We start from the raw sequence: 24474 nt of genomic DNA on the forward strand, positions 1-24474 counted from the left end.
TATGACCAGTTGAGCTAAATCACTACTTTTTATGAATCTACTCAGTGGAGCAATCTACTCACTACACAGCAGGTAAAGGAATACTTGTGTATTAAAGGCCGTCAAATACAAGATCAGTACAAAATATTCACTGTACATTTCGGCAACTTTTGAGCATCCAAACCTCCGCTTAAAAAACACGAACAGCATAAATAAAACAAAATACAGTACAGTCACAGTCTTGCCTCTATAGATGTTAATTCAATGTAACATCTAAAGTGTTTCCGCCCAACCACCCTCCCTTTTTGTTTGTTGGCATCATCGCGCTCCCTTTAAGTAACGTGTAAGTCAAACATTCATGAAATGTGAAACAAATGCCACCAACTTGCTTCTATCAGGTGCAACTACTCATGTGGGAAACTTCAACTGAGTGAGTGAAATCCGAGCTGATGTTCTCAACTAAACTCCCCAGTTGCATTGCTGTTGGTTGCTCTCTCATTCACCAGCTATCGTAACAGGGAAAGCACCTAAGATTTTGGCATACATTGACAGCTAAAGTCAGCAGGTGGCTCAGCTTGAATAAGAGACTACAAGTAAAAACCTGAGAAGATACCTAACAGCCCTGTGTCACACAGCTAAAACTTCCAATCTGAATGAGAGAACAGTGACTGCATGTGTTGTAACTGAGTCCGAAGGCCTGGTCCACACATTCATGTTAAACACGTATTACAGCTTCATTTAAAAGAAATTTTAGATCATTGAATTATACAGTATGATATGTTATCGTTCCACTACTGCAGTATTTATTAACACTATATTGCTGAAGTTGGATTAATTAACCACATATTGTATAATGCGCACAAACAATACTCCTGTCACAGTCTGTCACAGTACAGTGGCGCCACAAACCATCAGTGCTCACTGAAAACGGTTCTGTTTAGATGAAATCGTAGCAAGTGTCCTGTTGGTTGTGTTAAACAACACCACAACATGCTACACTGAAATCATACTGAATCCTCTATTTTAGGCATCAGACTACTAAATACCGTGGTTAAGAAAGTAACCAGTATCCAGGACACTACTTCAATCGAACATGGATTCAAAGTCAGTCAAAAAGTGACTGTGACGACTTTTTTGGTATTTTGGGGTGCAAGTTACTTATGGGCAACTTGTTGCAGGACTAAGTAACTAAAAATCATGCCTCATCCTCCAATGATAGTGGTGCCAAATGTAAAATATAGGCTACAAATCAGGATTTAGGTTGGAGCTCACAGCTAACTCACTATCCCACTTAACTATTGCTTCACCCACAAAGGTAGTAAAACAAAATACATTAATACTGTATTCACTTTTTATTTCGCTAAATCTGCTACTTTTTATCATTTTTCTACAGACTTAAGGGTCAGAATGAGCCACTGACGCTCTCTAAATCATCAATAAACTAATTGTTGTAACCGGGCTGGGGTGCATCTATTTTTAATTGAAGGGGGCCCTCACAGAATCTGAGTTAGAAACTTCTGCATTAATTGATCAAGAAACACTGAATATCTGATCGAGTTTAGGTTCAGTTGTGGATTTTCCTTGTTTTATTTTGTATAGTTGGGTTTTCAAATGTTGTTTGAATAAAAGAAGACGTGTTGACAGGACTGCATAAAATTGTGATGGGAATTTCTTACCGTTAATAAATTTTTTATAGGCCATTTATGACTCATCGATTACTCAGAACATAACGGAAATACTATTTGACAAAAAAAGTTAGTTAGTTAGTTACTGCTTAAAATGATAATACATCATTTTTGCACACACAGCAGGTCGACCTGTCACACACATACAGAGTGAAAATGTCTAATATGCAACAATCAGGCCAGATGTGACAGTGGTTACAAACATACAGCGTTCACATTTCCCATGTGAATGTCTGTGAAAGGCATTTGTCTTCAGTCTCACCAGAGGACTGGGAAACTTCATACATGCGCACGCACACACACACGCACACGCACTCACACACACCAAAGAAGGATAACCCTTCCCATTCGTTACATTTCACAGTATGTTCAACATCAACAGACACTTATGACTGTTGTCTTAAAAACCCCCAAATTATTAAGATCAAAACTACACATACCAAAATGAATCACCATTGTCTCTGTCAGTTTTGTATGACTAATCTCCCATCCCCCAGGGCAAGAGTCTGATATGAATAAATAACATGTTCTGTACAAAGTAATGAATAAATAGTCTTAAAGACAAGAAACACGCGGGGGACCAAGCAGACATATGTCAAATACCTTCATTCAGGATAGATAGTGCATTGTTTATAGTCACACAGAGGACGAGAGAGACGGCTGCTTCTATTATAAAGTGGCACCAGTACACGAATATTAAAGCTAATATTTTATTAGCTAAGTCTGATTCTGCTTGTCCAGAATCTGCATCAGACTCTTATGAAAATCAATTGAGAGATTATGACAAGCTCTATGTCAAGCAATAAAACCTCAAATGAGTAAATTTGTAAATGCTTAGATAATTAGGAAGTTATTTTAGTGAGTATATTTAGTGAGTTTGCACACTTCATCGTGCACTTATATTGTACATGCTCATGTGAGAATGTAAGTTTAAAGTTTGAAAGTACTTTAAAAGCTGATCTCTAGCAGTGCTATAAGGCAAATGTATATTTACAGACAGTTAAAGCATTAAATATTAGACCTCAAAGCCACTAATCGCACTAACCTAAAGTGAATCTTAACGGTGAAGATAGAAAAGTGCTTTTAATGAAAAGCAGCTGTTTTCAGTCAGTTATCCTGACTCTCATTCTTTTTTGCTAGATCCCAGCTTTTTTAACAGCTTCTTGCCTTTGGCGAAAAAGCCTGTCTTCTTCTTGCCTTGTGCAGAACACTGCACCTGTGCTGGGCTGTCTGCAGGAGGAGGGGGTGACGGGGAGCAACAGACCTCCACTGCAGCTGGAGAAAGAGCTGGACCTGCAGCAGGACCTGGGGACAGATCCAGGACTGATGTGAGGTGTACAGCGGGTGGTAGGTCTGCCAGGAAAGGAGGTTCTGTTTTGGGGTGCAAAGCATCTGCTTGCATTGAGGGTCCACGATCTTGTAGCTCTGTGGAAGATGTCCAGGTACCCTTGTGAAGAAAAGTACGAGTTTTAGAATGAGTACAGCAACTACATGATACTCAGTGTCTATTAAGTAATACTGAAGTCTTTAGAATTGGGTCCTAGTTTTGTGTTGTATGCACTCAGTATTTGCTATAGTATAAACTAAAGTTAGAAATGGCAACAAGCAAAGAAAAAACAAGGAGAGGAGAGAGTGGATTTAACAGTTTATCCACTGGTTCAATAAACTAAAACTAAACCTCTGTCCAGGAACTAATACAAAGGAGCAGTGTAAGTACAGAGGATGATGGGACAAAACAGGTAAACAGGGAGTGAACAGTTGAAACTTGTACTGATGACTGAGCTGCTAAATTTCTGTTCAAAAACACTTACGATCAAGTCTCAAAGTGCACAGTTCGTTTGTGCTTCTGCAAAAGGCCATGCAGGAACAGTGGGGCAGAAGAAATGCAATTAAAGAAACAGAAAATGACAGAATGTAGACTAAAGCAAAACTGAGTGATGCCAATGACATAATGTTCTATATAGAGAGTTCTATATACAGCAGTGCAGACTACATAGTCGGACAGGTAGAGCTACCTGTGATTCTCTCCTGGGTTCTGGTGCAGGCTGATGGTCCTCCGGTAAGGCCTGCAGGAAGTTAGAAGGTACTAGGCCTCTGTGACCATTTAGGTCTCCCTGGAATATAGATCCAAAATTAGATATGCAGAGATGTTTGAAGAAAGCTATAATTCAACTAAATCTATTCTTTACAATTGTTTATATGCCATAATTATTACAAACATGAACTCAATTGTTTCATGGCATGTTACATTTTATTTGACACATTTCTTAGTTATTAATCCAGATTTCCACCTCTCTTGTGTTACTGTAATGTAGGCATTTCAGTTTTTGTGAAAAACCGTGTCTTGCAAACAAGGATTTATTGCATTTTGTCAGCTAGGAAGCCAAATGTGGCAAAAACTAGATCCCTTCAAATTCTTAAGTCAAATTAATACTTACATAGAAGAAACCATCTTCATCCATGTCTCCAAACACGTGTATGATGTCTCCTGCACTGAAGGTCAGTTCAGCCTGAACAGAGGCACAACAAAGAGGTAAGGAATAAAAACTGCTACAACCTCTACTGCACCTTCATTCAACAGAATGATATGCAAATAATTCAAAACCTCTATTTGTAAATAGCAAACACAATAAATGAAATATTGAAACTGAGAAACTTGAAAAAATAAAGACATTGAAGGTGATGGAAAAGGCTAAAACACAATTTTTAAAGGCCGTGATCTTGGATCCCTCAGGGAACACTGCATTTAAAAAGAAAAACAACGTTCTTTTTGTAGTGGAAATTACTGCACGGATTCAGGAACAATTATGAAAAGTACTGTCTGTGAAGATATTTTGTTGCAGGAGCCACAAATTAACTACATATACCAGAAATGCTGCCACCTTCTCTGAGGCTGAGCTAATTTAAAAAGAACTGAGGTTAAGTGGAAAACTGTCATGTGGACTGACAAGTTAAAATTTGAAATTTGTTTTGGAAATCACAGATGCCACATCCTCCTTGCTAAAGAGGAAAGGGCCCATTTAATTTGTTATTTGTGCACAGTTCAAGAGACAGCACCTTTGATTGTCTAGGGGTGCATTACTGCACAGGATACGGGTGCCCTGCTCAGCAGTGTGTCACTGATGTGCTAAGTAACTTTTTTGAAATAGGATTGTCCTCCACACACAGGATGTTGATTTTTATGTATGTTATGTGTTTACAAGCCTGACCTCTATATCACTGTTGGGGGAGCTCTCTCGGGGATCATAATCAAAGATGGCGACCATCCTGCAAGCCCCTGGGGCTGGGTCCCCCACAGCTGCAGCAGTCTGGCTCGGATCTATCCGTTAGAGAGGGGAAAACAGTTGAGTGTGACATCTTGATAATTAGAAGAGGGACGTGTCTCTGCAAATCCAATCAGCTCATCAGCATGCATCTTATTGTGTCTGTATATCTGACTCACTCAGCGCCATGCTAAGCTTAGGAAAAGTCACACCACTGCAGTCAAAGAAACAAAAATGCAAAAAATCAGTAAGAATTAGCACTTTTATTTTAATTAAGAAGGTCGTAGCAGCTTGGGACAGTGCTAAACATCCGTATGATCAAACATTTGTCATGGCATGAAGAGTGAATACAGTTAGTGATTACAGTTATAAAAAAATAATGTTGAAAAAAATTACAAGATGGTTAAATGATGCCACTTGAACTGTGAAATGAAAAGAGGCATTAGCAGAAGAAACACGTTCACATGTAACCTTAGTTGAAGAATGTGAGACACCAGTACTTTATAATATGTTACTGTCAAACATATTCTATTGTTCCCTTCAAACACATGATTTATCCTGTAAAAACATGCTGTTCTCTAGTAAAATGGCCATTTGATCATGCATGTGCAGGAAGAGAAGCAGAGGGTCAAAGTGCTAACTACAAACCTTGACTGGAGGAGTCTATGCTCTCCTCCCACATTACTGCAGACTCCACTAGAAAAGTTATGAGGAGAGAAAAAAAGCAGAAGCACAATCACAGAATAACAGGAGACAAAAAAGATCACAAAATTGAAAGTTCTGAATTTGTAGTATGTCTCAGTTATCACACTGGAATGACAGTTGATCAGAGGGGATGGATTTTCCAACAAGTGACCTTTAGGTGATCATGTAATACACTTGGGACATAGTGCCAGGTTCAGTTGCTACAGTATAGACAAAAACTATTTGGAGAGTTTTTACTTAGTCTTTGTCAGTATTAATTTGAAATAAAAAATGGATACCAGATAAGCTTTAACTCAACATAGGTAGGCTGTGCAGATGATACAGCAGTGTTAACACAGTTTGGAAGGGTTCAAAAGTAAATGGACACATGGCTACTAAATTTACTTTGGTTAGCTGCATTTCGTCTTATAAACAAAGACCTCACACAAAATTCCGAGTTGGGAGCTGCATTTTTAGAGGTGACCACACAATTGAAAAAAAAAAAAAAGATATAGATATATCAGAAAAGATATCAGATATCAGACCATCAGAAAAGATGGAAAGGTTTTGTTATGGCTACCAACAGAACTGGCCCACTGGCATTTATTGAGTGCAGAGTCACGCAGGAGCATTCTGATTGGGCCAAATGCTTCAAATGCTTTTGGATGACATTTAAGCCTGATCGATCCAAAACATATAGCAGAAGTAATCACAGAGCTTTTAAAGGTACGGTGAGGGGACATTCTCAATGGGATGACAATGCCATTTAATCTCAGTTTGAATCAGGTGCAGTCCATTTGCTGAAGACCAGACTGAAGTCAGAGAGACCCCAGAATAAGATGAAGCTGAAGTTGTGTGGAGGGAAGACCTGGGAGAGCACAATTAGGGGAGATCTATGTGGCAACTATGCTGCTAAAGACTTCCTATAAATTCTGAAATATGATGATTGTGAGTGACATGGGTCACTTACTTTTGAACCCCCCTAAACACGCGGGATCAGTTACTGTATTTCAAATCTAAAAACATGTTGAAGTAACTGTCCAAATACTTACAGGATTATGAACTATGTGCCCAAAGTATTACATGAATACCCAGTGAAAACTGACAGAACTCACTCATGCAGAGACAGAACTCACTCATGCACATGCAGCTGTTAAGCTGCTGCATGAGTGTTATTAATGAACTGTTGCACTAAAATATCTAGAATTAATTATAGAATATGAGACAACAGTAGAGAAGATATGGCCAAAGACCATAATGCTGAGAAGCTGCCTGACTTCATCACTACAGCAGCTGACCTAAATTTCCCCTCTTTGTTTTTTATTGAGAAGCAGCAACTGAAAGAAAAAAAGGCTAAAGTGAAAGAGACGGAAAGAAAAGCAAACCAGAGAGGAGAAGAAAGGAGGGAGGTGGGAAGCCGCAATCTGCAGTGAGACACACCTTTCTTGGATCGTCTCGGTTTCGGCGGTGGAACAGGGCGACGTGGGAGCTGTGCGTGTGTGCGAGTGCCTTTATGGAGTTTTAAAAAGGAAAACAAAAAACAAACAAACAAAAAAATATAAAAAATGAAACCAAAAGGAAACACAGAGATGCCATTTTTGAGAGAAGCAGACCAGACAAAATAGACAATGAAAAGCCAAGTGAAGAAGAGCAATTTAAAAATGACAACCAGTGAGCACCAGACACAGCAGTGACAACGAGTGGAAGTGAAAAGGTTAAACCATCTGCAAACACGGTTCTGGATAGAAAGCAGGAAACAGAAGCCAAGTGTCTGCTTAAATTCGCTGGGTGGCTCGTTACCACTCACCACAGACAAACACTTGAGTTTATTTTTTCTTTTAAAGACACCTGCATAAAAACGCAGTCTGAGTGACAATAAGTAGATGGTTATGATTTCCTCAATAGCAACACAGTGTACATGTGTTGAACTACAGACCGACATGATGAGCTCCTTGGCTCATTGGGAATAAGCACACAAACATGCCAATGTGTAGATTCTGTAACACTTGTGCTGCTATTTTCACTTACCACTTAACCATGAACGGCGGTGATATTATGAGAAAGGTTACAATTTAGACCCCTGGTAAAAGATGTCTAAATGTCTAATGTTTCCAAGCTTGACAGAGAAGAAATAACATAATTTGGCAGGATTGATGATACAGAATCTGGTCCTTAGGTAGCTAATATATCTCTCACATACCGATCTTCTCCATAGAGGCAGCTGTGGACAAGAAGCCCTGCTGTAGTAGCTGCTGCCGGGTCTCTTCATCCTCCACCTGGATCTCAGACACCATGTTACATGGCACGTAGCCCAGACGACCACCGGACTCCCCTTGGTAGAATCCATCAGCATCTTTATCTCCATAAACCTGAGGAGAGAAGCACCATAGTGATTCATAAGGGAATTGTTGCATCCTTTGAAAAAGTCCTAATACACACCTTTAACCTTCAGTGTGCTATGCAACTGCAAACCCGGCCGACATGTTAAGCCACAGTTGTAATAGTAGTAATATAACATGTCTAAAATGCTACTAATTATAGAGGCTTTGAACTGAAAACGTGATGAATGTCAGTGTTATTCCTGTGGCGTCTAAGCTGTGATGGCCATACCCTGATGATCTGGCCTTCACTGAAGGGCAGCTCCTCTTCAGCAGCATCAGGATTGGGTGACATAGTGGCAGGATCGTAGGGGAACAGGGCCACAAAGATGCGTATGTCACCATCTTCTTTCGTCTTTGGTAAATCAGAATCCCCTGCAAAAACACACATACACATAACGCACATTTCAACATTCACATAAATCTGGTTATGTCATGACTACAATAATGTTGGTTACGTCTTATAAGTATGGATTTAAGATGACTTTTAAAACAAATACAAATCTGTTTTAATTATCATGGTTCACGTTGCTGAATTTAACTTCTCTCATTAGAAGATTTGATTTGGATCTTTTCTGTGGGTTTTGGATTGTTTGTCAGACAAAACAAACGAATTATGAATTTTATTAGCAGGTGACAAATCAAGGAAATATGATTTAAATGCAATTTACTATTACTACCATTTCCAATATTTGACAAGAAAAGACCTTTTACAAAAATAAGCATGCACTTGCAATAAGTCTAGCAGTCTGCCCCTCCCCCACAACTCACTAACTCCAATGCTGCTTTGAACAGTGTTTTCCTAGCACAGCCATGCCCTTAAAAAAGGTAATAAAGCTAAACCACTGATCCTAATCTGTGTGAACAGAGAACAAACTCAAACTGTTCATCATGTGCAGTAACTGAGCAAAAGTGAAAATAGTATTTCTCTCACCTACATCTGAAAACACAGCCACAAGCAAACATTGAACAAACATTACTAAAATCATGAAACATGCTTTTAGTATGTAACAGTAATGCAAAACTGTTCTTTAGTCTGGCTGGTACCACAGGATCACAAACACGGGGCATGAAGCCAATGTGACTAAAAGCATTACATCTGTACACTGTTGGACAGTAAGAGACACATTTGAAGAGCTGTAGTAAGAATTTAAGCTGCACAGAAGAGACGTGTTCTTTATCTCATTAGGGAGACTCAGCCCATCTGTGGCAAGAGTCACGGGCAAACAACTTGCATACTTTCACATCCTCACTGATTTTCTAGTAGATAGGACTGAACTTCTCCCTGCTCCCTTCCTCTATCTGTATGCACGTGTAGATATGTATGCATTTATGTGTGTAGTCAACTGTTCACCCACACATACACCACAAAGGTCAGGTGTACTAAACGAATGTGCGGTCTGTGTCATCAAGGCAAATGAGAAGAACTGGGTAAAGGCAGATGGGGGGCAGATGTAGAGAGGAAGAAAAAGTGTTCACACCTTAGGTTATTTCTTCGCTGGCTAATCGAGGTTACTATTTTAATGTCTGTCACTTCCTTCTGTCATGACAAGCCACTTTGGCTTAAGCTGGTTCTCAGCTTAGCAGGCTTTCTCCCACTTCTCCACCGCAGCTAAAGCAACCCCACCCCCCCACCCCCCCCCACTTCCTAAACAAGTTGCTAATCTGACTACCATCATGTGAAAGGGCGGGAGGCTTGCTAACAGAAAGCACAGGTGTGTCAGCGCCGCCTTGTACTCTCCTGCGGTAACTGCGTATTTAAATTAAGAGAAAAAAAGAGAGCGAAGAAACAAAAAAAAAACAAGTCAGGAAAGTCTCTGACCTTTGATTTGCCTTGCCTGTGGGCACTCAGGTCTAGCACGCAGTTCAGCTTGGCCTCTCCATGATGGACCTGCCTCAGCTGGAGGGTTTGGACTTGGCTCCTGGTCATATACAGAAAAAGAAACGAGGCAATAAGAACTTCTTCTAAGGCAGTGACACAATCACAAGTGAGGGGAGAGCATCTCAGGTTTGAGAAAGGAACAGCAAATGCAACTGCATTATTAGATTTACTGACTTGTGTAAATCTACTGTTTTAACATTTTCCTTTTAGCAGCACACATTCATCAAACACATCCACTGTAAGCTAACACAGTACAAGATGGTACTGACTAGTTTATTACAGGAGTTGGATGGTTTCCCAGGTGTAGGACAATTTGACAGCTGTAGGAATCACAGCGGCAGACTGAGGGAGAACAGATTCTGATATGCTGTGGATGAATTATAAAGCGTAGAAGTTACAGCATTAATAATGAACTTGTTTAAATTTTATGCAGCCACTGTCTGGCAAAATCTTGATATCTCAACCCAAGTCTCTGCTGAATATGAACATACAGTACTCTAGGTGATGGGTTTTGTAAACAGGGAAACCTGACCTCCCTCTGTCCACTGTAGTGATGATGATGGACTAGTAATTTGCTCTCTACTGAGCAGTGGAGCTAAGTGACCTGCACTAAAGGTTAGATCCACACTCCTACAGGTGAGAGGAGCAGACTGGGACAACACAGCTGGGGCTGCAGTGAAATTTACCGGCAGTTTGACCTTCAGCCCTCGGACGTGAGGAAGTCTGCAGTGCTCCATTTGAGCCCCCTCCACCCACCACTCAGAGCTCATCTGCTCTACTACCACTTCTCCAGTACTGTACTCCACAGACTCCTCGTTGTCATCTGTTCCATACTCCACATCAATTTCCACCTCGTGACCAACGGGTGACCTCAGAGACCGTACTGTTTTGCTGATCGGGTAGGTTCTTGGCAGGGTGAGGCCATGGCTGAGGTTTGATGTTGCAGCAACAGCCATCTGACTCCTGAGCATGGCCTCCCTCCTAAGGCGGTCCCCTAGCCCTCTGAGCAGTACTCTTTCTTTGCTATTGTGGGTTGGCTGGGGAGGACAGCGGGCTGACACCCGCCTGCTGCTGGGTGCGTCATATAGACTCATGTCTTCCTGACAATAACCGATGGTGTTCACTGTGTCTGCATAGTGCACCCTGTGCTGAATCTTAGGCTTGACCTGCAACGGTCTGGGTGTGGATAAAGGCTCTTTGGTGTGGGATCTTGGATTTCTGTTGAAGTGGTGATGGTGAGGGGCAATGTGCTGATATGGGTTGGTGTTAGAGTGATGAGGATGATGCTGGGGGACATGATGGAGACGTTCTGAGTCTCTGGGGTGAAGTTGGCTGGGCCTGGGCCGAGGCTGACTGTGGTGGGTTAAAGGCTCTTCTTGACTGCTGTCTTCCTCATCTGTCACCTCAGGAATGCTGAAGAGTTGCTTGTTGTGAATGACCTGAGGGGGCAACTTAAGGATCCTTTCACAAACCTCTTCATCACTGTCTGGAGGCTCCAACTTGCAGGACTACAGGAATGTCAGGTCAAAGCATGCAAGATTGGGTTGATGGATAAAGGTGGTTTGCATATCACATCATTTAGTGAAATTAAGAGAAGCGTAGACAAAATAGATGGCAATCCAGGCATGCAAATGAAAGAGAAAAGAAAGAGGAAGAAAAAACAAAACCAATCAAACAAAATCCGGAATATTAGGAGAACAGAAAAATCCAGGCCAGTAAACGAGAACCTAACTATGCAAGACAAACCAAAGGATATTTCATTCAAAAAGCAGAACTCACAAAGTGTTTATTTGTATAATGGCTTTATTCCATTACCCTGTTAGCTCCAAATGCATATCCCCTGGTCTGTGCTTCCCCGAGGTGGTCGGAGTACAGGTCCTCCTCTTCCTCCTCCAGGATGTCTGACAGGTCTGAGTGGCTGTCGTCCGCATGGTAGTGACTGGGAGGCTCCACAAGCCCCCTGCCATAATTCTGCGAGATGATACATAAACATTTTGAATCAAAAATATTAATATATTAGGTATCTTTTACTGCAGACATTTCGTTATACTACTGTAGGCTGAGTTTAATTAATTATGGCTGACCTGCTGGCTCCTACAGTAGGCTGGCTCTTGGTCCTGTCTCAAGAACTCTTCAATGGACACTAAGCGGGTATTCTCTTGCTCCTCCTCTACCTCTGACTCCAGAGGTGAAGTGCTGGGTGGTCGGAGGAGGTTAATACCCTGAGGGTTAAGGAGGTCTGTGATGGGAGCTTTAGGGGGGGTAGGGATGCGCTCAGGGGTCCCAAGCTTGGCACTAGGGTCCTCGATAAACTCTGTGATTGATGGGAAAGGACGTATTGTTCCGGGGCTGTCTGTGTCTCTGCGCTGCTCCAAAACTGATCCTGCTGTTACTGGTGCTTGTTCAGGTACAGGTGCTGCTACTGGGGGTAGGTGAGGTGATGAAGTGGTGGGGGAGGTCACATTAACCTGAAGATGAGAAACACAATCAATACAGTACTTTTTATTTACGTTTAGTAATCCACAAAAAAAATTACACAATTAATGATGGCAGAGTGTAGATTACCATTGAAGTGATGGCAGAGGCTACTGATACAGTGGCCTCACAAACAGGCAAAGCAGCAATAGATGACGGGTTGGCCCAAGCCTTCACATATGAGGCAGATAAGAGACTATCTTCTGAGTGGAGAGCATGAGGAGGGTTGGCAGCACCCTCCACTGTGAGACCCATGATGTGTGTGTCAGATGGCAAAGTACTGGACACGATGGAGACTTTGGCAGCAGAGTTCATGTTAGATGATGTGGAGGGCAGGTTACTGGGAACTATTGGGGTGCAGTGTAATGGAGGTGGCACAATTGGGGTGGTGACAGCTGGGCCTGCCATGATGGCAGCCAGCTTGGAGGGCACATTGACTGGCAAAGAGTCACAGGATTCCCCATGACCAGACATGGTGCGGACAGTGAGCTCCCGAGCTGCCTGGAGGGACTGGATTTGGGAGGGGCCTAGTAGGGCACTGCCAGCCGTTGGGGAAGACACCTCCAGCACCTTGGATAGGAGAACAATACAATCCCAGTATGTGTTATACACTGAGGCAAACAAACGCACTGGCTTATAAAAGCAACGTTGAACTTAAAAAATAAATACAAAAATTTAAAAAAACTTTAAGTTCCTGCCTTTTTCTTATCAGCATATATGGTGTATCCAGTGACACGGACTCCATTGGAGGTCCCAGCAGCATCTATAGTGACTGGCAGCCAGCTTATGAGAGCAATACCCGGAGATGGACCGTGCTCCAGCTGCACATCCAGAGGAGCATCAGGGGGACCTGCAGGCATTGAAAGCATCACATAAGACCCAGTGGCAAGCACAAAGATTAAGAAGCATGATTTAGTGAAAATACAGGGCTTGGGATTAAGAAATAATTTCTACAGTGGGCTACCTAGAAAGTTTGTAACAATAAAGGTATAGGAAAAAGTCATATGATATCCTAAACCTTAAGCAAATTGGAATGAACATTATTACCATAAACTGAACTGCATCAGCAACTCAGTTCTTACCAAAATACACAAACCTCACAGCAAGCTTCCTCGTTTACTTGGAATCCTAAACCTCAGAAAGTATAAAGACACATGGGAACAAAGAACTTCCAAGGTCAGTATATACCAGCCTACCACAATAACAAACCCTTCTTCTTTATAAGTCATATGATCTGAATAAGTTTACCACGACAAATTAAATCCCCAATTTTGCTTGATGAGTCAAGCATTCTGTGCCAAGGTCCTTTAGCTATTCAATAAAGGAAAACAGTTAAAGAATCACTACTACTTCATATCAAGACATCTTATTTGAACACATACTGACTAAATCCTCAGTCACAACCACAAAATATCATATTTTTATGAAAAAAAGGTTTACCAAACTGGAAATTAGCTAATGTTTGCTGGTTAATTACAAAAGAACATAGGTTACTTCATAATGCTAAAAAGAAACTTAAATACTAAATCCTGACCTGCCATTAGTGTAGTGAAGGTGACTGTAGTGCTTCTGTGTTCACGCCGTTCCACAGGTAACTCCCATGGTATGCGGTGCGGCCGTGCCTCCACTTTAACTGTGTACTGCAGGCTGGGCAAAAGGTTATTGAGGCACAGTGAGTAGCAGGCAGCCTTCACCAGCTCACACTCCTCATCGTTCAAGGACACAATGTGCACATAGTTACTGTTGCTGGGTAGCCAGGTCAGGTTGGCAGAAGTGGCAGAGATTCTCTCCACGCGCAGCTGCGTAGGCGCAACACAAACGTCCCGACCGACCAGCATGCTACAGCGCAGCTGGTCTGAGACGCCCTTCTCTGTCAGGCTTTGCACTGACACACGGTAGGCTTTGAGGTTTATGTCTAGCCGCTCTAGCACCGCTTTGGTCTGGGCACCAAAGGGCACATTGAGCCGCAGCTCCTGGTCTACGTACACATTGTAGCTCCACACATTGCCCCACCCAGCTGGCACCAGCGGAGGGTCCCAGCCGATGATGATGCTCTTGGCAAGCTGCTTGATGATGGTGAGCTTTCGTGGGTAAGGCACAACGTCCACTCCCACCTCCTCCAAATTCAAGTCCAGGCCGTTAGTGAGGGGGGCTGGGACAGCCAAGGCTGATGTTGAATCTGAGGGGGCTGAGGCAGGACCAGAGGGAGCAGAAGCCTCTGTCCTTTCTGAGGAGCCCATATGGAGGTGATGCTGGTGGCTGGCACTGTGCAGGCTGCTGTCTAGCAAGGAGTTATGAGACATGTCTCCTGTCTCTGGATGGTGGGCGCTCATAACATCGTCGTCTGACACACGTTCCACAAAGTTAGAGGGGACCAGGCCTCTCCGTCCATCCATCAGTTCACCTGAAAGGAGCCACAGTTAAATACTAAATACAATGTACTGACAGGAATATGATGATGTTAATACAAAAACAAAAATCATATTTCAGATTCACCTTCATAGAAACCATCATCATCCATGTCTCCATACACATAGATGTATTCGCCAGCAGTGAGTGGTAGCTCCACTTCAGGATTATCATTTGGGCCATCATACGGATTATAGCTGTTAAAACAAAATAAAGAAATAAAAAAAAAAATCACAAAGTAATTTGATCATTTTTGTTATAATAAATTAAAGTGTATTAATTGTTGCAATTGCAACATCACAAATTCCTGGAGTGAGTGATTAATACACCGTTAACACCAGAACAATATTGTGGGTGGATTTATGTCATAACATAGTTACCTATATCTTGCAATGAAAACCTGAAGCTTTGCTGCTCCTCTGCTGGTAGTGTAAGGGGCGGGGGCTACATCAATGTCCAACTCTTCTACTTCACTGGCAGTGTCCACCTGAAAACAACGTAGACAGATGGTGAATCACTAAGGCCTTGGGGTAAAACTAAAACTGCTTTACGGGTATGTACTAAAACAATGCAGAAAACAGAAGGTAAAGAAAAAAATTATTGTAATCTTTTATGCCATTCCAAGAATGCTATTTCAATAAAAAGTACAAGTAAAGACCAATTTCTCGAATAAACAAGCACCACAGTACACAAAACATAGAACCAAATTAGACACAGCTGACACTTTATTAGGTACCCTCAGCTAAAGTAATACAGTTGTCCTTCATTAATCTTTCCATCATTAAGTTTGTAAAAAAAAAGGTTTTTGAAATTGTTTAAGAGAAGTTTGATTCAACTTTACCTCGTGAGTTGGGCTCGATTTGTGGGGACTGAGGCGGGTGTCAGACTTGGGAGTGAGATGTGTGGTCTCTGACTTGCTGGAGGAAGAGCCTGACTTGCTGACACTGATGGTGGGCAGCTCTCGATGCTTAGTGACAGGCGAACGCTCCACCCTGGACAGGCCTGCAGCATGCGGGGTAGCCCCCATCCGCAGCGCAGAGGCCACATCTAGCAGGAGACAGACAGGAGAAGGAGGATAATATATAATCCATGACTTTACTAGACACCTCTAGCCCTCTCACTAGTTAACCTGGTTGGATTTATGAGCAGCTGGAACAGTGGAGTGTTATTGGTTGACATGCAGGAGGCTCAAGGTTGAACCTGGCTGATTAAAAATGTGCAGGAAAAAATCCTGTCTCCATCTGTCTGAGGTCAGAGGTCACACTACCTTGTGCAACGTGTGTCACACCAACGCTGCTAAGGGGCTTAACTGGTTCCAAGGTCCAAAGACATTTCTCTGACCGTCATGTAATAATGACAATTACAGGCAAGTTCTACTACAGTATTGAACTGTGATGGTATAGGCGAGATGATGTGTTATAACATGCTGTGCTTTTGTGATCGTGCCCAATACTTTATGTTTAACAGCGATACAGCAAGCACAGAGCGAATCATTACCCTCAGGGCAGGAGAGAGTGTCACCTCCCTCGAGACTCCAGAAGGCTATTTCACCCAGAGACACCATGTCCCATAGGCCACCAGTGCAGTCTAAAACACACCAAACAATGTAGGGAGAAAAAGGTTGGATACAATTATGGGTTACATACAGTAGGAAAGGTAGGAACTGAATTTGCACTGATGTTACTTGAAGGTAGTTGAGGATGAGCTCCAATTATAATGGATACTCTAAAGGCCCCTGTGCTTTTAATTCCCAGGCTTAGATGAAGAACACCCATACATAAAACTAAAAAAGTATAATGATCACTTATGCATCATTTTATGTGCTCTTACTGTTTTAAAGGAAAAAGCAGATACTGTAAAATACAGTAAAAAGTCCATATCCATGAACACAAACATTCTAAAAAGGTTGTATTACTGATGAAACACTTGGATTTGGATGCGTGTTAAGGCACTTTGTATATGAGTAAACTAGTGCTGTTAAGCTGCATTTTTGTCTTCATTTTTAATGAATGCATGAATAGTTTCAAAACAAAATTAAAAAATTAAAACGATCCAACAATACATAAAACATTAGAAATTATCAAGCTGAAATGTGCTTTGGCAATAACTAGCCAACTACAAGATTATCTAGAAACTAGCCAGACTTGAGTCAAAATGACCTTCAGATGATTTTAGTCATCACTTACATAAGCTGGTGCTCTAAAGAAATATGGTTGTTGACAACGCTGTGTATTTGCTAATAAATTAAACTTTACAGAAGTAAAGTTTAACAGAAGCTAATACATACTGAAGGTGTTATAAATACATGTAATGTAGTCCCTTAACATTGTTTTAACTGTTAAAGAACTTAAATTTTAGAGCTTTTAAAACTTAGATTCCCACAAAGAAAAAGTTCTAAGAAGCTAAATGCAGGCCGATCATGGCCTAAAGCACTTAACCACTAAGTCACTTTCGTGCGGCTCACCTCTTTCAGCAGTCAGGCCTACCCCATTGGTCAGAACAGAGAAGCTGGGAGTGTTGAGAAGGCTAGAGCTGGCCAGGTCCACCTTTGAGGCCTGCAGTCGAAACTTCTCCAACTCTTGGGACAGCAAGCCAAACTGTTCGCTCTGGTTGCGACATTTCTCCTCCAGCTCTCGTACCTTTGACTACAAAAAAGATGAAACATATTCAAGAAACAGATGAAAACCCAGGCTTTTATTTAGAGAACAGTATGCCTTTAACTGGAAAAATCCACACCTCAACACTATTACATATAAGTTGTTTAGTTAGGCAGAATATGAAGGCAGGTATTGTGATTTAGGTAAACATTTCCTGTTTTATTGTAATACGTCAGTTACACACATGGAAATACCTATCAGCATAAGTAAAAGCAAAATTCTTCAGTACTTGTCAGTGTCATGCAGAAACCTTGCCATAATGCCATAATACATCCAATGGTTTTATTTTTGTCATTGATGCATATGTCTGAGAAGTCAAATACCACACTTGAACTTACACAGTTGTAACAATATGGCTAACATTGGGGATAAAGACTGTTTTTTTTTTTTTTAAATTAGGAATTACACTATAAGGTCAGGTTTCTGTAAGACAGACAATATAAACTATCACTAAAGCATGTGCTAAGACTACAAACAAAAAGGTATTATATGAACGGGGGGAAAAAAACAGGAGGGAAATAAAAGCAGGCAGCTTTCAACAAACAGGAGTAAAAGGTTAGCAGGGTAGCTTAGGTTATGATGAAGTTATATGCTGTGCTTCTGTCTTACACTGCCTTCACTTTAACAGAGCCACTTGACAGAAGGGTTATTTGCCAGAACACTACAGAGGTTTGTCTTAGCCCCACTGAGTTTCTATAAGTGGCAGATTTCACTTCCGGTTGCGGTGGGAGTTTCCTGGCAGGCTGATCTGACAAAAGCCTCTGCTCGAAACTGTCTGAACAACATTTCCTGTTAGCTCTCACCTACGCAAAGCCCAGTCTGCAATCACTTGTTATCTGGTTGCACTGAGCTGAAGTGGTAATGAATACTAAAACTTTAAAATGACTATGAAAGCTAACAATATCTCAATTACAAATTAGCAATTAACATCAGTACTGTGATGGATATAGACCACGTCAAACCATACCTCAGTATAATGACTTCAAATAACAAGCCAGCATGAAGTGTAAAGTGTGTGCTCAGTGTCGCTGGGAGTGATAACGCAGATCTGGCTTCATGTGAATGACCTGAATTCCATATATTTTTGTAACCTAACAAATTGCATTAGCAACAGATAAGTCTCTGTGGACACTTTCTAAAAGATGATTTTACAGTTTAAACGTATATACTGTATAAAAATAAGGGACACGTAAACATTTATAGGTCCTGTCAAAGTAACGATTTAAAAAAAAGGGTACTGCGGTTTGGTGGTTCAATCTACATGCACTAGTGAAGGGGTCTGTGGCAGGATGATAAATAACTTGGCCAAGCCAGCTAAAGGTTAACAGTACCTGCATGCAGTCCAGTGTATTCTGGTTAGCAAAAAGATAACACATAGAACAAAAAATGTGTACATAATTAAACACATGCTTGTGAAACACGGAACCTGGGAATAATAAAACATATTAATAAAACAGAAACACAGCAGTCTGAGTCCAGGTCAGCAAAGAATTCCTGCTAGGAGCCAGGATCACTGGAATGTCTCTTGGCCCTCAAGACCTCAGCAGCCAATGGCAGCTTTTCATAGAACATATGTTCCCGCTAATCTTTGACAAAAAAATAAATACATATCCCAAAATAAAATAAAAACATTAAATAGGGCTTTTATAGATTGAGGGAGGCCCTGTGTTGAATAGACAACAATGCCAGGCTCTTAGGACAAAAAGAGACTTTCTCCTGTGATGCTCTGGGTTTAAATAAATTGAGAGAAACAAAGTAAGAGGAAGGAAAAAGAATTTTTTTTAACAGGAGCAACTATACTCTACCAACTCTCTCCGCAACACGAGCTGAGCCAATTCCTAAAATAAAATACAAACTTCATTTAGAAACAAAAAAAATGCACAATGTGAAGAAGGCTTAGGTGAAGTAAGGAGCACAGAGAGCACACATAGAGCACACATACACAATCAGCAGTCGGGGATGATGAAATGTTTGAGTTGTAGGCTCTAAAGTCTTTTGATGTTTTTTCATTACTCAAAATCAGAAGCCAATCAGACGCACGGGAAATTCAACTGTCAGTGGCTGTGTGGAGTCATTTTGAATTCAAAGTGCGTTGCACTCACACTGAGAGCAAATGTAAACGTCAGAGAAGCAGAGAAGCCATCTGTTCAAACGGTTTTTTGGGCCTATGAGAGCTACAAAAATACATGCATTTTCTGCAACTGCTTTTCTGCCAGGTGTTTAGATAAGAATGAAGGGCCCAGTGCAATGTGCATCCATCTAGCTTCAGTAGTAATGGGATGGTTTTGTCTACTTTGAACAAGGAATGAATTAAATATTTAAAAGACTTTTCAGTAAAGAACTGGAGCTTTAGTTTCTCAAACAGAAATAAGGTAGTGCAGAGAAATAATGAGGAAGTCTGAAAACGACTAAGTTCTACGTTCCAGCTTTAGTGAGACTTTACCATTGGGAGCTTTGCTTTTATTTTTGTAAGACACAGAAAAGTCTTGGAAGCCTTACAGGACACAACTGTATAACAATAAATGCACAGCATGATACAGAAACCATTTATTTAAGTTGTTTTGCTGAAACACAAACTCACCTCCAGCATTTGAACGACTCCTTCATGCTCCCTCTTGGCAAATAACTGAGCCTGATGGTTTAAAATATATTACAGTCAGTGGAACCATGGTTATTTGATCATACATTTTGAATTCACAGCAAAGCATACTTTATTTGTGCTCAGAGGTTGCCTCCTGCTGGACAAAGCACCCCATTACCCACAAACGGTTTGATTTTAGCACATCAGATTTTACGGTCAAATGTGTAGAGTACTGGAAGCAGTTTCTTACCCTCTGTAACCGGTTGATTTCATCCCGTTTGAACTTAAGGATAGCCAGTGCCTGCTCATGTTCCAATTCCAGCTGCTGCCTTCGCTCAGCGACCTCTCGCATATGCTGTTCACAAAAGCAAACAAACAAAACCTTATTATGTGAAGCACGATGATAAGGAGTGAAAATGACACACAGATTTTCTGACCATAGCTGGTACCTTTAGGACCTGCTCTAGGTTCTCCAGTTTGGCACGGAGTCTCTGGTTCTCCTCGAGAACTGAATCGTGTTGAGCGGTCACTTCAGAGAGATCTTCCCTCAGCTCCTCATTCTCAGCCTGAGTCTTGAGAAACAAAAGCTGGTTAATGAACTAGATAAAATAAAAGTAAAATAAACAAAAAAAAACAAAACAAAGATGAACACAAACACAATATCAGTGCTTATATAGAATTTGTGGTCCCAAACCTAATAGACTAGACTATGTTTTAAGGGAGACCCTGACCTGGTCGAGCAGCTGTGCCTTCCTCCTGAGGAGATCTGCCTCCTCCTTTAGTTGCTCATTTTTTCCTCGCTCATCCTCAAGCTGGTTCTCCTGTTATAAAACACGAATAATATAAAAAGTTCCGATAAAACCTAGGAAAAATTACTCTTCCCACACAGTCATTATGTCCACTGCAGTAACACCAGACTGGGGGGGGCATCAAAGAGCACACACAAAACAAATCCTGGTGTATGAAGACTGCTTACCAAATCCAGACATCTCTTCTGCCGCTTCTTTACTTCATGCTCAAGGTTTTCACATTCTTTTCTCTTCTTCCCTAACTCACTTTCCTGAACAATGAGAACAAAGCAAAGACAGCTGCACTAAATCTTTCTTTTGAAATCTGACAGCGGCTCTGAAACCAAATGTAGTTTAATATACAGCTTGTAACAGAACAAACTTTTAAACAAAGAGCCTGATATAATGAACAAGAATAATGACAAATGATTATCATTTAGATTTATCAATGCAAAATACTTTAGCTGTTGTTTTTGTATTGACTTCTGCCCCGAAAGCAATGAGGTATTACAAAGCCTAGCATCATTTAATTATTCTAAATGCAGCTTACATGCAGGGCCGGCATGGGAGAAATCTGCTTATTTCAGAATGGGACCTCAGTCAAGTATTACCCCTGTGACTCTGTCCGGAAGCTACAAAATAGACCGGCTAATTGCAGACCACCAGCAGGTGAGCAGAAGAGATACTCTGACCAGCAATACTGAGAATATAGTGCAGTATAGCATTGCAGTGTGATGATATACACAATCTCCCATGTTTTTACAAAAGAACAGCAGGTGTGGTAAAAGAATAAACTTGCATGTTGGTAGCATCTGAGTCAAAAAAAGACCTTCCACGGTTATTTGGAAATGATTCATGAACAAATCAGATGTGAATTAAACATCTGTTATTTGCAAGTTTCAAGCAATGTGAAATGATCTACTACTGAAAGCATCATCTAGATAATGAGGAGATGACGGCGGAGGATAGACTAATAATAGTAATGAACTCTATTAATTCAGATAGATTTTGTTTGCCGGAGGTTTCCCCCACAATAAAAAAGTAAAGACTGGAACAAGATCCTGCTGTGAATGAAAAATGTTTTTTGTTCTCTATTTTGTAGCCTACTTACTATGTTTATTTAAGTATTTATCCAACAGATTTTTAAATATTAATACTATTGAATTCGTCAGTTGTGTTTGCACGGATCTCAAGACTGTATGCTGATGGGACTTGGGCCCAAAACATATTCAATAGCACCATTTGAATTGAATAATTTACATGTTCATCACAAAAACTTTGTGTAAAATAGTTTCATATAGTTTTATGACAGCTGCCATCTCTCAGACTCCTCTCATTGAAATCTGGGAAAATTAGAATAACTGATTGTAAAGCACTTATGCATTTGAGCAAACCATGTCCATGTGTTATATAGAGGACAGAATAAAAAAGGAACACATTTGTTTAAAAATATGAAACAGATCCCCCCATGAATTATGATTTCTTCCAACCAGAAAACTACACAGCCAGCTTTTCCAGGTGCAACTGACATACAGTATGTGAGAGCAGCAAGGATAGTTTAGATATGATCCTAAAAGACACAAATAAGTCATGAAATAATGACTGATGCCCAAAGGATGGTGAAATAACCCTTCTGTTTTGTGAATCACTTCTCATAATCACTTCTCCCTACAGTGCAAGTTATATTTGCTGATGTAATGTATACTATCAATGCTTCACTAAACCAAACAACTACCAATGATATCTCAGACAAATTAAATTTGCACCCTTACTAAGAAAATCCATGGACAGCTGAAAGGGAAACCGTCTATTTAGGCTATAAGTCCCAGTTGAAGAATCACAAAGCCAATGTGCTACTCTTCTGTTTCCAAGGGACAAGATCAAAATAATCCCAGAATTACATAACAAATCTGACCCTAGTTTTTCCTTCAGTGAGAGAAAGCTTAGTCACACAACTGAAATTCAAGCTTCAGTTTCAGATGAAAATGCAAAGTGAATAGCACAGAGCTGGTCCTGCAATTAGGTGGGAATTTAGGAGGCGAGACGGATTTAAAAGCAGCGCCGGTGACTTAAGAACCCTCTGCATTACCAAGGCTTGACTTTTAGCAATAACAAGCATACAGCAAGTATTTTTTGAGAAACTACTCTCATGAGGTGTTTGGTCTTAATAATAAAATTCATAAAAAAAAAAAAAAGCATATTAGGAAAACTACAAAGTCATGATCTGAATGTTCACCTACATGACAGATTATTTTATTATGTTATTATTATATCATTATTTGAAGTATCAGCTCAGTTTAGTGCATGTTCTCACCAGAAACTGTAGGTGCTGCTCCTCTGTGTGTTCCTCCTGATGGGAGGGGGTCGGGCTGAAGCCCGGTGGGGGCGTTACTTGCAGCCCCGACTCCTCCTCCTCTCTTGGAGTTCTCTTATACCTGGTTGGAGCTTCATCTAATGCCACACATGGGGTCTCTCCTACAACCTGGCAGAGAGAATCATTCAGTCAATAATTTTAAGCTTATAGAAGTAATTTGGAAAAAGAAAGCCAGGATCCAGTTTGGCTACAAAAAACATGACTAACTGCTGATAAAGAAACAAATACTGATTCTTATACTGCACAATAAACTAGAACACATCAGAAAGGACAAAATGCCTGCTGAATAGAATGCAAATAATGACTGTTTCACATTCATTTCACCAACTGTATGAATTGTTAAACTAAGATCGAAGTGGGGACAGGCTGACACTGGTTAAGGGTTAAGAGTCGGGAATCAGTATCTAATTTTAGAGCAAACCTACTTATGCTCACAGTAGAACTATGCTAGTGTTGCCAAGGCTGTGACCCAGTAACAGGATCAAAGGCACTCAGCCACGTGCTGCAAAAGGGATCTCTCCATTACACTTTCCTTCCTTTACTGTGAGTCACTAACAGACTTCAGTCAGTCCCCACTTACTAAAGAATGTTATTTGCTAAATCAACAGCTTCTGTGCCGGGTGCTGTTCAAATAAGCTAAACCTAATACATATAACAGGAAAAAAAACTAATAAAACACTGTGAATAAATTATTCTGATGCTTGTCTATTTTTTCATTCGCTTCTAATTTTTAAAAAGATTTAAGTGGATAAACGAAAAAAATAAATACAAAACAAAATACAAAATTGCCTCTCTGGTAGCAAAATGCCTGCAAGTCATGTTTAAAATATAGCTTATATTTAACATATATGTTAAATATGTGAAGATGCATGTTTTGCAAGTTTTTCCAAGTCCCAAGTGCCTTTGTTAAGGTTGCGATCGTGGTCAACCTGCTTTTCCAGAGCTCCCACAGATGATATTATCATATTATTATGATGTACAACTCCTCTGGGTGATGTCTTCTGGAGGCATTTTTCAGCCAGAAGAAGAGAAACATTTTAAGTCAGAGAGAAATTTAAAAGCATTGGTGTTTATTTACATCCTAAAGTCATTAGGAGCAAGTTAAAAATTGTTGAAATTGCCCTTTAAACGAATAACACTATTACAACATTTATGATTATGATCAGTGTGCCAGTATTGGAATGAGTCCACTGGTCAAATGTCGTATAAGAGCAACCCTTTTTGTAAAGGGAATGTGAGAGCTCAAAATGATGAGTTTTAAGTAAATATAATCAGGGTTAGGGCGACGTGTGATATAATTCTGACATGGCTTTGACGAA

The 24474-nt window shown here is 40.7% G+C and overlaps 1 protein-coding gene across 11 annotated transcripts in view; it reads right to left on the minus strand.

Annotated features, from left to right (window-relative positions):
* Positions 1 to 279: 279 nt before the first annotated feature.
* Positions 280 to 24474, minus strand: part of LOC137108966 (peripheral-type benzodiazepine receptor-associated protein 1-like) — a 45867-nt gene continuing 21672 nt past the window's right edge. For 3 of the 11 annotated variants that reach the window (XM_067494191.1, XM_067494194.1, XM_067494200.1), the window contains 27 exons: positions 23096 to 23263; positions 20970 to 21053; positions 20725 to 20814; positions 20443 to 20565; positions 20244 to 20348; positions 19994 to 20044; positions 19218 to 19250; positions 17220 to 17400; positions 16253 to 16342; positions 15597 to 15802; positions 15136 to 15242; positions 14843 to 14952; positions 13881 to 14750; positions 13045 to 13196; positions 12437 to 12916; positions 11956 to 12339; positions 11687 to 11842; positions 10558 to 11379; positions 9812 to 9911; positions 8222 to 8364; positions 7812 to 7980; positions 7052 to 7120; positions 5576 to 5623; positions 4874 to 4983; positions 4103 to 4174; positions 3680 to 3778; positions 280 to 3111 (listed from right to left, as the gene is read on the minus strand). In XM_067494191.1, the coding sequence (XP_067350292.1) occupies positions 2788 to 3111; positions 3680 to 3778; positions 4103 to 4174; positions 4874 to 4983; positions 5576 to 5623; positions 7052 to 7120; positions 7812 to 7980; positions 8222 to 8364; positions 9812 to 9911; positions 10558 to 11379; positions 11687 to 11842; positions 11956 to 12339; positions 12437 to 12916; positions 13045 to 13196; positions 13881 to 14750; positions 14843 to 14952; positions 15136 to 15242; positions 15597 to 15802; positions 16253 to 16342; positions 17220 to 17400; positions 19218 to 19250; positions 19994 to 20044; positions 20244 to 20348; positions 20443 to 20565; positions 20725 to 20814; positions 20970 to 21053; positions 23096 to 23263 (5346 nt within the window). In that variant the 3' untranslated portion in view covers positions 280 to 2787. Of the gene's footprint in view, positions 3112 to 3475; positions 3511 to 3679; positions 3779 to 4102; positions 4175 to 4873; positions 4984 to 5575; positions 5624 to 7051; positions 7121 to 7811; positions 7981 to 8221; positions 8365 to 9811; positions 9912 to 10557; positions 11380 to 11686; positions 11843 to 11955; positions 12340 to 12436; positions 12917 to 13044; positions 13197 to 13880; positions 14751 to 14842; positions 14953 to 15135; positions 15243 to 15596; positions 15803 to 16252; positions 16343 to 17219; positions 17401 to 19217; positions 19251 to 19993; positions 20045 to 20243; positions 20349 to 20442; positions 20566 to 20724; positions 20815 to 20969; positions 21054 to 23095; positions 23264 to 24474 lie in introns of all 11 variants that reach the window. The other 8 variants (XM_067494199.1, XM_067494196.1, XM_067494197.1 and 5 more) reach the window with 8 other exon arrangements.

Source organism: Channa argus, chromosome 24 (genome assembly GCF_033026475.1).
Source record: "Channa argus isolate prfri chromosome 24, Channa argus male v1.0, whole genome shotgun sequence".
Classification (NCBI taxonomy): domain Eukaryota; kingdom Metazoa; phylum Chordata; class Actinopteri; order Anabantiformes; family Channidae; genus Channa; species Channa argus.